This window comes from Heteronotia binoei, chromosome 11 (genome assembly GCF_032191835.1).
Source record: "Heteronotia binoei isolate CCM8104 ecotype False Entrance Well chromosome 11, APGP_CSIRO_Hbin_v1, whole genome shotgun sequence".
NCBI classification, from domain to species: domain Eukaryota; kingdom Metazoa; phylum Chordata; class Lepidosauria; order Squamata; family Gekkonidae; genus Heteronotia; species Heteronotia binoei.
In genome coordinates, this window is record NC_083233.1 from 11,170,769 (window position 1) to 11,184,110 (window position 13,342).

Genomic DNA, 13,342 nt, shown 5'->3' on the forward strand with positions numbered 1-13,342 from the left:
CCAACACTTTGTGTCACCGAAGAACATGAGAAGCCATGCTGGATCAGGTCAATGGCCATCCAGTCCAACACTGTGTGTCAAACAGTGGCCAAAAACCCCGAGTGCCTTCAGGAGGTCCACCAGTGGGGCTAGAAGTCCTCCCACTGTGCCCCCGCCTTCCAAATGTCAGATGTTGAGAGCCACAAGACATGAATATCAGATGTAGGAAGGAAGGAAAAAAAACATGGGGAAGGGAAGAAGAGGTTGGGAAGAAAGCAATGTTAAATGCATTCTCCAAGCCGCCGTCTGGTTTGACTTGGAGAAGTGATTTAAAGACAAATGCCTTCTCTAAGCTGGCTGACGGGGCAGTGGGAGCTTCGAGAGCCACACAATATGTGTGAAATAGCCACACGTGGCTCCTAAGCTGCAGTTTGGCCACCCCTGCCCTTGCCTAATCCAGCCCTGACCTGAGTAGCTCAGGTGAGCCCAACCTTGTCAGCAGTTCTGGGAAGTGAAGCAAGGTTGTCCCTGGTTGGAACTTGGGTGGGAGGCACCAAGGAAGTCCAGAGTCACTCCACAAAAGTGGGGAATGGCAAACCACTTCTGAACATCTCCACTGGAGTGAACGACTCAACATGCCTGGACATTGGGGGCCTCAACATCACTGTAAATGTGTGTAGCTGTTATCTCTTTGAATAGGATCTTTGTCTTAGCCTGAGAGCTGCCCTCTGACCCTCTTCTCTCTCTCACTTTGTCCTCCTCTCTCCAGTTTGGTGTAGTGGTTAAGTGTGCAGACTCTTACCTGGGAGAACCGCGTTTGATTCCCCACTCCTCCACTTGCACCTGCTGGCATGGCCTTGGGTCAGCCATAGCTCTGGCAGAGGTTGTCCTTGAAAGGGCAGCTGCTGTGAGAGCCCTCTCCAGCCCCACCCACCTCACAGGGTGTCTGTTGTGGGGGAGGAAGGTAAAGGAGATTGTGAGCCGCTCTGAGACTCTTTGGAATGTAGGGGCGGGATATAAATCCAATATCATCTTCTTCTTCCTCTTCACATGGCCTTCCGTGAAGACACCTGTCTCTGCAGCTCTCCCCAGTAGAGACAGTGCCCTCCTACTTCCACAGGCATGATGCTGGACAACCTGGCCCTTTGTGACCGGAAAAGGACTCTTTAGATTAGACTTCTCTTTCCACTTTTGACTGCAACCTGAATGTGAACTGGATCTCCTTGAATAAATGTAGGTTTTTGTAAATGCTCCTTGGGACATTAAAGACGCTGCTTGTACAGCCAATTTGGCTCTGAACAGTGTCACACATTTATTTCCTGCACTCAGTATTACATTTCCGTGATTGGGCAAAACTCTGCCATATTAACCAAATATCCCAGTTGCCTTGAAAACTCTGCAGGGTTGTCATAAACCAGCTTCAGCTTGATGGCCAAAAAAGAAAAAAGCCCGCTTCCTGCCCCTTGGTCATCCTACTGTCTTTCACCTCTGCCATGGTTGCTGCTTTGCAAAGGGGGAATGTTTTGTGCATGTCAAAATCCGAGAACACAGTTAAGACTTCTTTTTTTAAGTGTTGGTAAAATTGACAAGGCTTTGCATGCTCCTACTGCAAAGAGTTTGGAGAAACCCAACTGAAGCTGAAAAGCCTTGTTATTTCTTCTGGCTTCTCCCAACTTGTTGGCAGGTTTCAGAGCTGCTTTAGAAACAATGACAGCGTCTGGGGACTGGCAGGTGCCACTGTGACGGCAGGGGCTGGAAAGCTGGGATTAGGCAGGCTCACCAGCAGTTTCGCTAATTACTCCCCTGCTTTGAGTGAAACAGTAGAAATGTAACTGAAATCCTGGTAAATTAGAACATTGGAGGACAAAAACAAGAACAACAATCATGGGGAGGAAGGAACCGACTGGAGGGGTCTTTGTTGTCTTTGAAAGGCCTGTAAGGAAAGGACAGACTTATTTCCTGGGGAGCTAATTCTATCGTTTTGATTCTTGTGAATCATTTTAGGGAGGGCATTCTTACTGAAAAACAGGGCAATTGTGACCAGAACCTGGGGAGCCCAGCAGGAACTTATTTGCATATTAGGCCACACCCCCTGATGACACCATTGTTCCCCACAGGGCTTTTTTAATGGGAAAGGCCCAGTATGAACTTATTTGCATATTAGGCCACTCCTCCTTACACCAAGCCAGCTGGAACTGTGTTCCTGTGTGTTCTGGATAAAAAACAAGCCCTGCGATGAATCATGTGTTTGGAGAGGAAGTGAACTATTTGGAAATCTCCACATTCCCCAGATCTCCACTTCTAGGATTCTGTAAGGTCACAGAGGCTTGAGCTGATATTCTCCACCCCCCTTCCAATATAAGCACCACTGACTTGGGGATTCCCCAGACATATGGAGACCTCTGCGTGTGGCCTGGTTTTGTAGTTTACATAGTGAATTTGGAGGACAGCTACTTTATTATTAGTAAGAGCCCCATGGCGCAGAGTGGTAAAGCTGCAGTACTGCAGTCCGAGCTCTCTGGTCATGACCTGAGTTCGATCCCGGCAGAAGCTGGGTTCAGGTAGCTGGCTCAAGGTTGACTCAGCCTTCCATCCTTCCGAGGTCGGTAAAATGAGTCCCCAGCTTGCTGTGGGGAAAGTGTAGATGACTGGGGAAGGCAATGGCAAACCACCCCACAAAAAGTCTGCCGTGAAAACGTCATGATGCCGCATCACCCCAGAGTCGGAAATGACTGGTGCTTACACAGGGGACTACCTTTACCTTTTTAAAAAAAACCCAAAACTTTACTATTACATGATCATTTAATGGGGATGGGCCATTGCTCAGTGGTAGAGTCTGTTTGATGGGCAGACAGTCCCAGGTTTCCAGCATCACCAGTTAAGAACAGAGATTTGCGGTAAGTGATGTGAAAGACCTCAGCCTGAGACCCTGGGATGCCACTGCCAGCCTGAGAAGACAGTAATGACTCTGATGGACCAGCTGTCTGATTCAGTATACGGCAGCTTCATGCATTCATGCGACGACTATGTCTTATTGGATAATTCCAAATAAAAGTATAGGCAATCTGCATATTCATCATCCGAAACACACTATATAATGGTTTCATTTACCCTAACCAAAAATAACAGTAAACAAGATCTGTCAGACTTTTACCTCCGGTCCATCAACTTTCCATGATAATAATATTGAGTATCAGGATGGAAAGAAATTAGGCACACAGGTATGCATATCCTTCAGACATCCTGATGGATATTTCTAATTACATTTCTAATTGACATTTCTAATGGCTAACTTATATTATTTCTCTTTTAGAACAGTGTATCAGAATATTTGGTTTTTTTGTTTTTGTTTTGTATTGACATCCTCAAATGGGGGATATTGGCTGTTTGGCTTATTGCATATACCAACCCATCCTCCACTGTATTTCAACGTCTTCCTTTTTTTCTAATGGCAAACTATAATGATTGTTATAATCACCTGAAAAACCATGCCCTCTGTTTAAACTGACAAAGCCAGGATGTTACTTAGATTTATGGCACTTCGCACCTACGACAGCAGTCTGCTTTTTATCCCCCTCCAGTGCTTTTTTCAGCCCTGCTTTGTCCTAACACTAACAAACACAGATCCCTATTTGTGATTCTTTTAATCTGCTGAAAACATTCCCATGATTCCACACTGCCCACTTACATTAAGAATTGCTGCGTCCATTCCCATACGTCTGACGAAGTCTGCTTAAGAGCATACGAAAGCTTACATTCTGAATAAAACTAAGTTGGTCTTAAAGGGGCACTTGTCTTCTACTGGTTTGCTCTGTTGCTTCAGACCAACACGGCTGCCTGCTGGGATCCATCCTTCAGACAGTTGCTGTGTTGATTTTTTCTGCCAGGTATCCCCAAATTCGTTGTACTGTAATACTTGGCACAGTACCAGTGGTGGAGCTTCCGTCCCTCTCTTCCGAGACCGAGTGATGCCTCAGCCACGCACCCTGCGGATCACTTGGATTCTTTCGACAAAGCAGTCTGGTGGCGATCCGAAACATAAGAGAGAAACTGATCCTGTAGATCAATTTGTGGAAGAGGATGAGCTTTCATGAATCACGTCTCACTCTCTTAAGATACAAGCTGTATGTATAAAATGTATCCGAAGAAGGCAGGAATGCCTCACGAAAGCTCCGCCCCTGCCACTAATTTGGTCGGCCTTGAAGGTGCTACTGGGCTCCTCCTCTTTTCCACCGCTGCAGACAGATTCACACAGCTGTGTACCTTGCAACTGATCCGGGGGTGTCGAACTCATTTGTTACGAGGGCCAGATCTGACATAAGTGAGACCTTGTCGGGCCGGGCCATGTAGGTACCTATTTAAGATTAGGTAGCTCAGATATAAACTTTATAAAGGACACAGACAAACACAATTAAATATATTTATTAAAAAAAAACCCCTTAAAACACGCTTAAAACATTAGCACTCGTTGGTCTTAAATGGAACTGGGCGAAGGAAGCTGTGGCTCTTTCCTTCCTTCACCAGGGGACTGGGGGGAAGAAGCCTCAGCCAACAGAAGGGAGGAGAGGCTTGGCTCAGTAGCTTTGCTATGTGATTGAGAGAACCTGGAAAAAACAAGCTCTGCCTCTCACCCCTTCCTCCCCAGGAGCCTCAGCCAATGGAGAAAATAGAAGTTTTGTTCTGTAGCTCCTGTGCAATTGAGCAAGCCTTGCAAAGCAAACTGTTATGCAGAACAGGGAGATGGAAGCGAGATATAGGGAGATGGAAGCAGATAACAGCCAGTTGCTCAGGGGCCTGATAGGAGCCTTCCAGGGGCCTGATTCAGCCCCCAGACTGCATGTTTGACACCCCTGCTATCGATGATTACTCAGAAGAAAGCCCCACTTCATTGGGAACTTCCAAGTAAATGCTCATACTATGCAGCCATAGTGAGTATATGATCAGAATCTGTAATTTGGTAAGTGGTATCTGATAAATGGACCACAGAGCAGGAATTCTTCTGAAAATATGGTGGGTTTTTTTACTGTTGATTTTTATTCTGCAGCTGTCTGTTGAGTCTGGCAGTGGCCTAATATTTCTCCTGTTATAACTAAGCAAAAGCCCAGAGCTGCTAAAAACCATATACAGTTATATATTTAAAACTATTCTATGCCACCTTTCTACCAAATGGAGTCCCCAAGGTGGCAAAAAAACAAAACATTAACACTTCAATACTGATAGATCCAAATAGGCGGCCATGTCGATCTGAAGTAGTAGAACAAAATAGGAGTCAATTGCACCTTTAAGACCAACTTAGTTTTATTCAGAACATAGGCTTTCGTGTGCATGCACACTTCTTCAGATGAGGAATGAGGCACAGTAAGCAGAGCCACATATCGCTGGTGGGGTTTGGAATGCCAGGTGGTACAAAGTTAAAAACCAATAGCAGAATAGTAAAATTAACAAAATCAGAAAACCTTTGATCTGGGTTGCATTAGCGTGGGAAACCATAAAACAGTAACATGTGAGAATGCCTGTTAATTACTCTATTGCTAATAAACCTGGGTCAAAAAGAAGGCATTTCTTTCCCAGAAGTTTTTCCTGTCCAACTAATTTACCTTTTAACATGTAACATACATCATTCTAGTTTGCCATTAGGAAAAATACATTAAAATATAGTGGAAGATGGGTTTAGTATGTGTAGTGAGATAAACAGCCAATATCCCTTGTTTGAGCATGTCAGTACAAAAGCATTATTCTGATACACTATCCTAAAAGAGAAATACATTGGAATACTGTGGCTATATCGCCATACTTGGGGAAAGTGGGTTTAGCATATGGAATGAGATTAAAAAAACCCCAGAACATCTCTGTTCAGTTCTGGGGAGGTGTTTGTTCCAAGTTTCATAATAGTTTGTAATTCAGCAATTTCCCTCTCCCTTCTGTTCCTGAAGTTCTGAGAGTATTGAATATTGATTCACCAGGGGTAGCAGTGTTAGTTGACAGTGTTTTATTGCATTTGCCACAATTCATTTCTCTCTTAGGGCGTTTTTGCACTGACCTTACGCCGGAGCGACGTCCCTCTTCACCGCACAGCGTCTGCGTGGATTTCGCACTAATTGCTCCGCAGAACCCGGAAGAGCCGCAAAGTCCCACGGCTTTTGCATCGCAAATGTAAACTGCCAAAAACCAGTTTACATTTGCGACGCAAAAGCCGCGGGACTTTGCAGCTCTTCCGGGTTCTGCGGAGCAATTAGTGCGAAATCCGCGCAGACGCTGCGCGGTGAAGAGGGACGTCGCTCCGGTGTAAGGCCAGTGTGAAAACGCCCTTAGTGAATTCCAGAAAAGCACATTTTCTATGCTTGCTGTTTGTGGCAGACAAAATGTCTTATAAATTGTCCTAACAAGAGTGTCTAAGGCTGTCATCGCACATACTAAAAAATGCACTTTCAATGCACTTTCCAACTGGATTTTACTGTATGAACTGGGAAAATCCAGTTGGAAAGTGCACTGAAAGCAGATTGAAAGTGCATTATTTAGTGTGTGTGATCACAGCTTGATTCTCTCCTTTTCTTACAAGGCTTTCTTTTTCTATATGATAACAAAACCCTGTTTTTAAATTTGAAATAGTATCTCCTACCAAGTTCATAGAGTTGGAAGGGACCTCTAGGATCATCTAGTCCAACCCCCTGCACAATGCAGGAAACTCACAAACACCTCCCCCTAAATTCGCAGGATCTTCATTGCTGTCAGATGGCCATCTAGCCTCTGTTTAAAAACCTCCAAGGAAGGAGAGCCCACCACCTCCCGAGGAAGCCTGTTCCACTGAGGAACTGCTCTAACGGTCAGGAAGTTCTTCCTAATGTTGAGCCGGAAACTGTTTTGATTTAATTTCAACCCACTGGTTCTGGTCCTACCTTCCAGGGCCACAGAAAACAATTCCACACCATCCTCTATATGACAGTCCTTCAAGTACTTGAAGATGGTGATCCTATCACCTCTCAGCCACCTCCTCTCTAGGCTAAACATCCCCAGCTCCTTCAGCCTTTCCTCACAGGACTTGGTCTCCAGACCCTCACCATCTTCGTCATTCTCCTCTGGACCCGTTCCAGCTTGTCTATATCCTTCTTAAAATGTGGTGCCCAAATCTGAACACAATACTCCAGGTGAGATCTTACCAGAACAGAGTAAAGCGATACCATCACATCACGTGATCTGGACACTATACTTCTGTTGCATTTGCCTTTGCCTTTTTAGCCACCGCTAAATTGCATTTGCATTTGCCTTTTTAGCCACCGGCAAATTGCATTTGCCTTTTTAGCCACCGCATCACACTGTTGACTCATGTTCAGCGTATGATCCACTAAGTTATCAATAGAATGTGTTTTGATGTGCTGTCGTTGATTATTACAGTTTACAAGAAGATGATATTGGATTTATACCCCACACTTCACTCTGAATCTCAGAATCTCAGAGCGGCTTACAATCTCCTTTACCTTCCTCCCCCACAGCAGACACCCTGTGAGGTGGGTGGGGCTGAGAGAGCTCTCAGGGAAGCTGCCCTTTCAGCTCTGCGAGAGTTGTGGCTGACCCAAGACCATTCCAGCAGGTGCAGGTGGAGGAGTGGGGGAATCAAACCAGGTTCTTCCAGGTAAGAGTCCGCCCACTTAACCACTACACCAAACTGGCTCTCAGATTTCTTAGATTTTCTGGTCTCCCATCCAGGTACTAACCCAGACTGACTCTACTTAGCTTCCCGACAAGATCAAGCTAGCCTGGATGTATTACACGTTTATAAGAAAATCTGCTTTGTTGCAATGCTACTGTTATTTGTAATGAGATTTATGTTCTTGCAAAATTAAACCTTGTAAAAAGGTTTGTAATTAAAGGAGAAACTATATTGCAAATGTCACTACAGTTTTCTTCCCCAAACAGTTGGAATATTTATGGGCATTCTGTGTCATCGCTCCAGCTGCGCTCATCTTTGTCTGTGATTTAATTGCCACGAGCACAAAACAATATATAAAGAAAAAATATTTTTTCCCCCTGTGTAGAGCATAATGGCATATGGAACGTTAAATATGGTGGCAGGCCCAAGCTCACCCAGCAAACTTCTGTGGTAGAAATGGGGATCTGAACCCCGGTCATCCAAGGCCGCTCTGGGGATCTGAACCCCGGTCTGCCGCTCTGTCCATTACACCACACTGGCTGTATGCAAATCTAAGCTGATTGATTTCAATTTGCTCAGACAGGAACAATTGTGTATAGGGCGGCACTGTTACTGTGATATTTTTCTTGTCTCTGTCCAACCAATATCTTACTGTGGCAAAGTAGTCCATTGGCGCAGTCTTTTGCAAAGTTTCCTCAATCTAAACCCACTGATTGCGGTGGAATAACTTTGCATAGTACTGCAGGGTTTGACTTCTACAAATTGATACGGACATCTTGCCCTATCTCTTTTGAGCATCCACCGATGTGTAAGGAGGGGAGATGATGTTATCATAGCCATGGGGCAGAGTATGTAGTTTTCGCTGTTTCAGACAACTGTCTACATCAAAGAAACAGTTGCACAAAGTGAACTTCTTCTCTACTTCCAGCTCCTGCAGGAAGAGAAATGACACTCTGCTCATTCCCTGTTTTTTTTCTGACCACTTCTCTGCCTCTCTCCTCCCAAGGTGAAAGCTATGTGTGTTCTTCGGACAACTTCTTTAAGAAAGTGGAATATACCAAGAACGTCAATCCAAACTGGTCGGTCAACGTGAAGACCTCGGCCAACATGAAAGCACCTCAGTCTCTGGCCAGCAGCAACAGTGCCCAGGCCAGGGAGAACAAGGATTTTGTGCGTCCCAAGCTGGTGACCATCATCCGGAGCGGGGTGAAGCCAAGGAAGGCCGTTCGTGTCCTCTTGAACAAGAAGACCGCCCATTCCTTTGAGCAGGTTCTCACTGACATCACAGAAGCCATAAAACTTGAAACGGGAGTTGTCAAGAAGCTCTACACTCTGGATGGGAAACAGGTAGGGCCTTTGGGGTCGTCCACCTGGCTCCTTACCTCTTTGATCCGTACATCAGCAAGATGTGCTATAAAACTGTGTGTGCCCTAAGAGGTTTTCCCCAGCGATCCTGTTACTTGCAAACTTTGGCTCGTTCCTAAGGAATGGGCCTAAGAATGGGGGCCCAGTTAATGTACTAACATCTCTCTCCTAGACTCCTGCTGATTGGGTAGCCAACTCTGGGTTGGGAAATTCCAGGATATCTGGGGGTGGAGCCTGAGGAGGGCGGGGTTTGGGGAGGGGAGGGACTTCAGTAGGAATGTGATGCCACAGAGTCCATCCTCTGAAGCTGCTCTTTCTTCCAGGGGAACTGATCTCAGACGTCTGAGAATCAGTTGTAATCCCAGGAGATCTTTAAACTGCGCTAGGAGCTTGGCAACACTAGTTGGTGGCCAGAGTTGGAACTCTTCCCTGGCCCGAAAGGAATTTTTGTCTCTTATTCAAATCCCTTATTCTATCCTTGGCCCAAAAGGAATTTTTAGCCCTTACTCAAATCTGCTACTGACTATAGCCAGAGCCTACCCACACGATGTTTCTGTAGGTCAGCAGACAGTTCTATAGGGCTTCTTTCTTTCTTTCTTTCTTTCTTTCTTTCTTTCTTTCTTTCTTTCTTTCTTTCTTTCTTTCTTTCTTTCTTTCTTTCTTTCTTTCTTTCTTTCTTTCTTTCTTTCTTTCTTTCTTTCTTTCTTTCTTTCTTTCTTTCTTTCTTTCTTTCTTTCCCTCCCTCCCTCCCTCCCTCCCTCCCTCCCTCCCTCCCTCCCTCCCTCCTTCCTTCCTTCCTTCCTTCCTTCCTTCCTCATCCTAGTTCATAAGTATTTTCAAGAGATTAGCAGTGCATTACTGAACAGAGTTATGCCTTTCTAAGCCTACCGATGTCAATGGAGTTAGGGAGGGGTGACTCTGATTATGATTGCATTGTATTTTGTGGGGTCACAGCTTTGGGGGACTTACGGAGTTAATAAACACACAGTTCTCAAGCAAAAAGTGAGCCTGTCTAAGTCTAAATACACTAACATTTAAATGTAATGAAATAATCAATGGAAAGCCAGTTAATTACTCAACTAAAGATCCCTTAATTGGTTGAGAGTTTTAGTCCCTTCACACTCCATGTTTCTACAATCTCATTCCTCCCCCCTTCCGCCATTCCCCTTATTCCTCTTCTACTGCTAAACCCTTGCTGGCTACCAGGGCAATCCTGTGCACAGCTACTCCATTCTATGCCCACTGACATAATGGAATCAGATTGGAGTAACTCTGTATGGGATTGCGCTGTAAGGGAAGGCCTGCTGAAGCCTAAAATTAACCTGCCAAAGTTGCCACCATCTGTTCCTACAGGAGCTCAGCTTTTCATGCCAGTGGTTGTGTTACTAAGTTGTCGCTGGTATTAGTATCAGGCAGGGAATGCAGCCAAGCGTTTGAGGGAAACAGATGCACAGTCACCACTGGTCTGAGTGCCAGGGAGAGGTGCATATTCCCCAAAGGATTTCTGCCTCCCTCCCCCCAAATAATACAGGCTGCTTGCATATTGCTGTTCTTTTGACTTTAGGGCACTGCCTCTATCATTCTTAGGCTTTGAGTTCATCAGAAGATTTTAGAGCAACTCGGGGTGTTTTCTCTGTCATGCTTTCAAACAAAGGCAGCCTCCCATCTCAGAAGAAAGCTGGCATAGTGGAAAGCACGGAGTAAGAAACCTAAAAGGTTAATATGCAGTTAAAGGGCCAGACATTAAAAACAAAGTGTAAAAAAATCATCAGTCAACATACATGTATTTATTGTAGAAAGCGAAAACCATTTAAGGGCCCATCATAAGCCTCTATCCTATGTAAAATCATAAAACCTCAATGGGAACCCACTCAACTTGACCTGACGCGTTTTGACCTAGATTGGTCTTCTTCAGAGGTCAGAAAGGTAAGTACACATATTGGCTCATAATACAGAACGGAGCCAGTTTGGTGTAGTGGTTAAGTGTGCGGTCTCTTATCTGGGAGAACCGGGTTTGATTCCCCACTCCTCCACTTGCACCTGCTGGCATGGCCTTGGGTCAGCTATAGCTCTGGCAGAGGTTGTCCTTGAAAGGGCAGCTGCTGGGAGAGCCCTCTCCAGCCCCACCCACCTCACAGGGTGTCTGTTGTGGGGGAGGAAGGGAAAGGAGATTGTGAGCTGCTCTGAGACTCTTCGGAGTCGAGGGCGGGATAGAAATCCAATATCTTCTTCTTCTTCTTCTTCTTCTTCTTCTTCTTCTTCTTCTTCTTCTTCTTCTTCTTCTTCTTCTTCTTCTTCTTCTTCTTCTTCTTCTTCTTCTTCTTCTTCTTCTTCTTCTTCTTCTTCTTCTTCTTCTACAATAAAACAATAGAACAATGCTGGACCACAAGGAAATTTGGTGAAGTGACAAAGGCTTAGAGATGTTCTTGAGGCCTCTTGTTCTATAGCCTTCTGTCTTAATCAAGGGCATACCTATAGCATACAGTGTTTTTGTTGTATGCCACGTGGTCCAGAATTGATCAAGTAAAGTCAGAACCTGTGTGCCAAGAGCTGTGTAGTGGAAAGCACCCCAGGGTGGTCAGACAGTGCACGGCCTGCTGCTGGAACAGGGATGGACTGTGCGCACCCTTGAGGAGCAGTTATGCCACTCAAGCGAGGTGCTTTCCTGGCACACCCTGGCCATTCAAATGGCCGGGAAAGGTGCCCCAGAAGTGCTTCAGTGATTTGCCTTCAGTTACAAACTGCTGGCTTTTTTAAAGCAGGAGAAAGACAGCAGAGGACCAGGTAAGGGTGGGAGCAAGGTGGGACCCAGATGTGCATGTTTGAACGCGCCTTTTTAATCCGGACATAGGGGGTGCCTGTGTTGGCCCAAATTGGCCGTCTGGATTCAGCTAAAGTGAGCCCAAAGGGAGGCAATAATCATTATGGGTGGGATGGAATTCCTCCAGTACTTTCAGGTGTTGCTTTGTAGGTTCACTGGCTGTACTTAGGGCTCCTCTCCACCTGCCTTTTTGGGAGCAGTTCTGGCGCAGTGGCAGAGCATCTGCTCAGCATGCAGAAGGTCCCAGGTTCTATTCCCCATTATCTCCAGTTAAATGGATCAGATAGGAGGTGATGTAAAAGACCTCTCTGAAACCCTGGAGGGCTGGTGCTAGTTTGAGTAAATGTTTGAAACCTTCTTCCAGCCTAAAGAGCCTTCCTCCAGTGTAAGTAGCTTTTCCAAAGCCACTGAAATTAGAGGAAGTCTCCTTAGGCTAGAAGAAGGCTCTTTGGAGGATGATTGGAGCCCTCCCACTGACTAGTGGAACAAGTTATACAGGAGAAGGAACGGCTCCAGAGACAGGAGAATCCATCTTGTGTCATCTGCCATCAGCTGAGTTAAAAGGTGCAATACCACCCTCTGACCACTAGCAGCAATGTCACAAGGGTTGTCAGGTCCATCCTGGCCACTGGCAGGGGATGGGGTGGGGGGCAGGGTTGCCACATCCAAGCTGGGAAACTCCTGGAGATTTGGGGATAGAGCCTGGGAGGCCGGAACCTCAGTGGGCTAGGGAGTCCACCCTCCAAAGCATCCATTTTCTCCTTGGGAATTATCTCTGTAGTCTGAAGAAGAGCTATAATTCCAGGGTATCTCCAGGTCCCAAATAGAGACTAGGCATTCCTAGATGTCACTCAAACTCAGCTGTGAGTCAGACAGCTCTCTCTTCTAGAAAGTTCCCAGAGTGGAACAGGGTAAAAGGGATCCGGTTCTTTCTACTACGGTTCAGTGTCATAGAATCATAGAGTTGGAAGAGACCTCCAGGGTCATCTAGTCCAACCCCCTGCACAATGCAGGAAACTCACAAATACCTCCCCCTAAATTCACAGGATCTTCATTGCTGTCAGATGGCCATCTAGCCTCTGTTTAAAAACCTCCAAGGAAGGAGAGCCCACCACCTCCCGAGGAAGCCTGTTCCACTGAGGAACCGCTCTAACGGTCAGGAAGCTCTTCCTAATGTTGAGCCAGAAACTCTTTTGATTTAATTTCAACCCACTGGTTCTGGGGCCACAGAAAACAATTCCATACCATCCTTTATATGACAGCTCTTCAAGTACTTGAAGATGGTGATCATATCACCTCTCAGCCACCTCCTCTCCAGGTTAAACATCCCCAGCTCCTTCAACCTTTCCTCATAGGACTTGGTCTCCAGACCCCATCGCCATCTTCGTTGCCCTCCTCTGGACCCATTCCAGCTTGTCTATATCCTTCTTAAAATGTGGTGCCCAAAGCTGAACACAATACTCCAGGTGAGGTCTTACCAGAGCAGAGTAAAGTGATACCATCACATCACATGATCTGGACACTATACT

General features: G+C 45.8%; 1 protein-coding gene across 2 annotated transcripts in view; it reads left to right on the forward strand.

Annotated features, from left to right (window-relative positions):
• Positions 1–13,342, forward strand: part of DCX (doublecortin) — a 182,439-nt gene that overhangs the window by 33,862 nt on the left and 135,235 nt on the right. For both annotated transcript variants that reach the window (XM_060249729.1, XM_060249730.1), the window contains exon 2: positions 8,634–8,974. In XM_060249729.1, the coding sequence (XP_060105712.1) occupies positions 8,634–8,974 (341 nt within the window). The remainder of the gene's footprint in view (positions 1–8,633; positions 8,975–13,342) is intronic.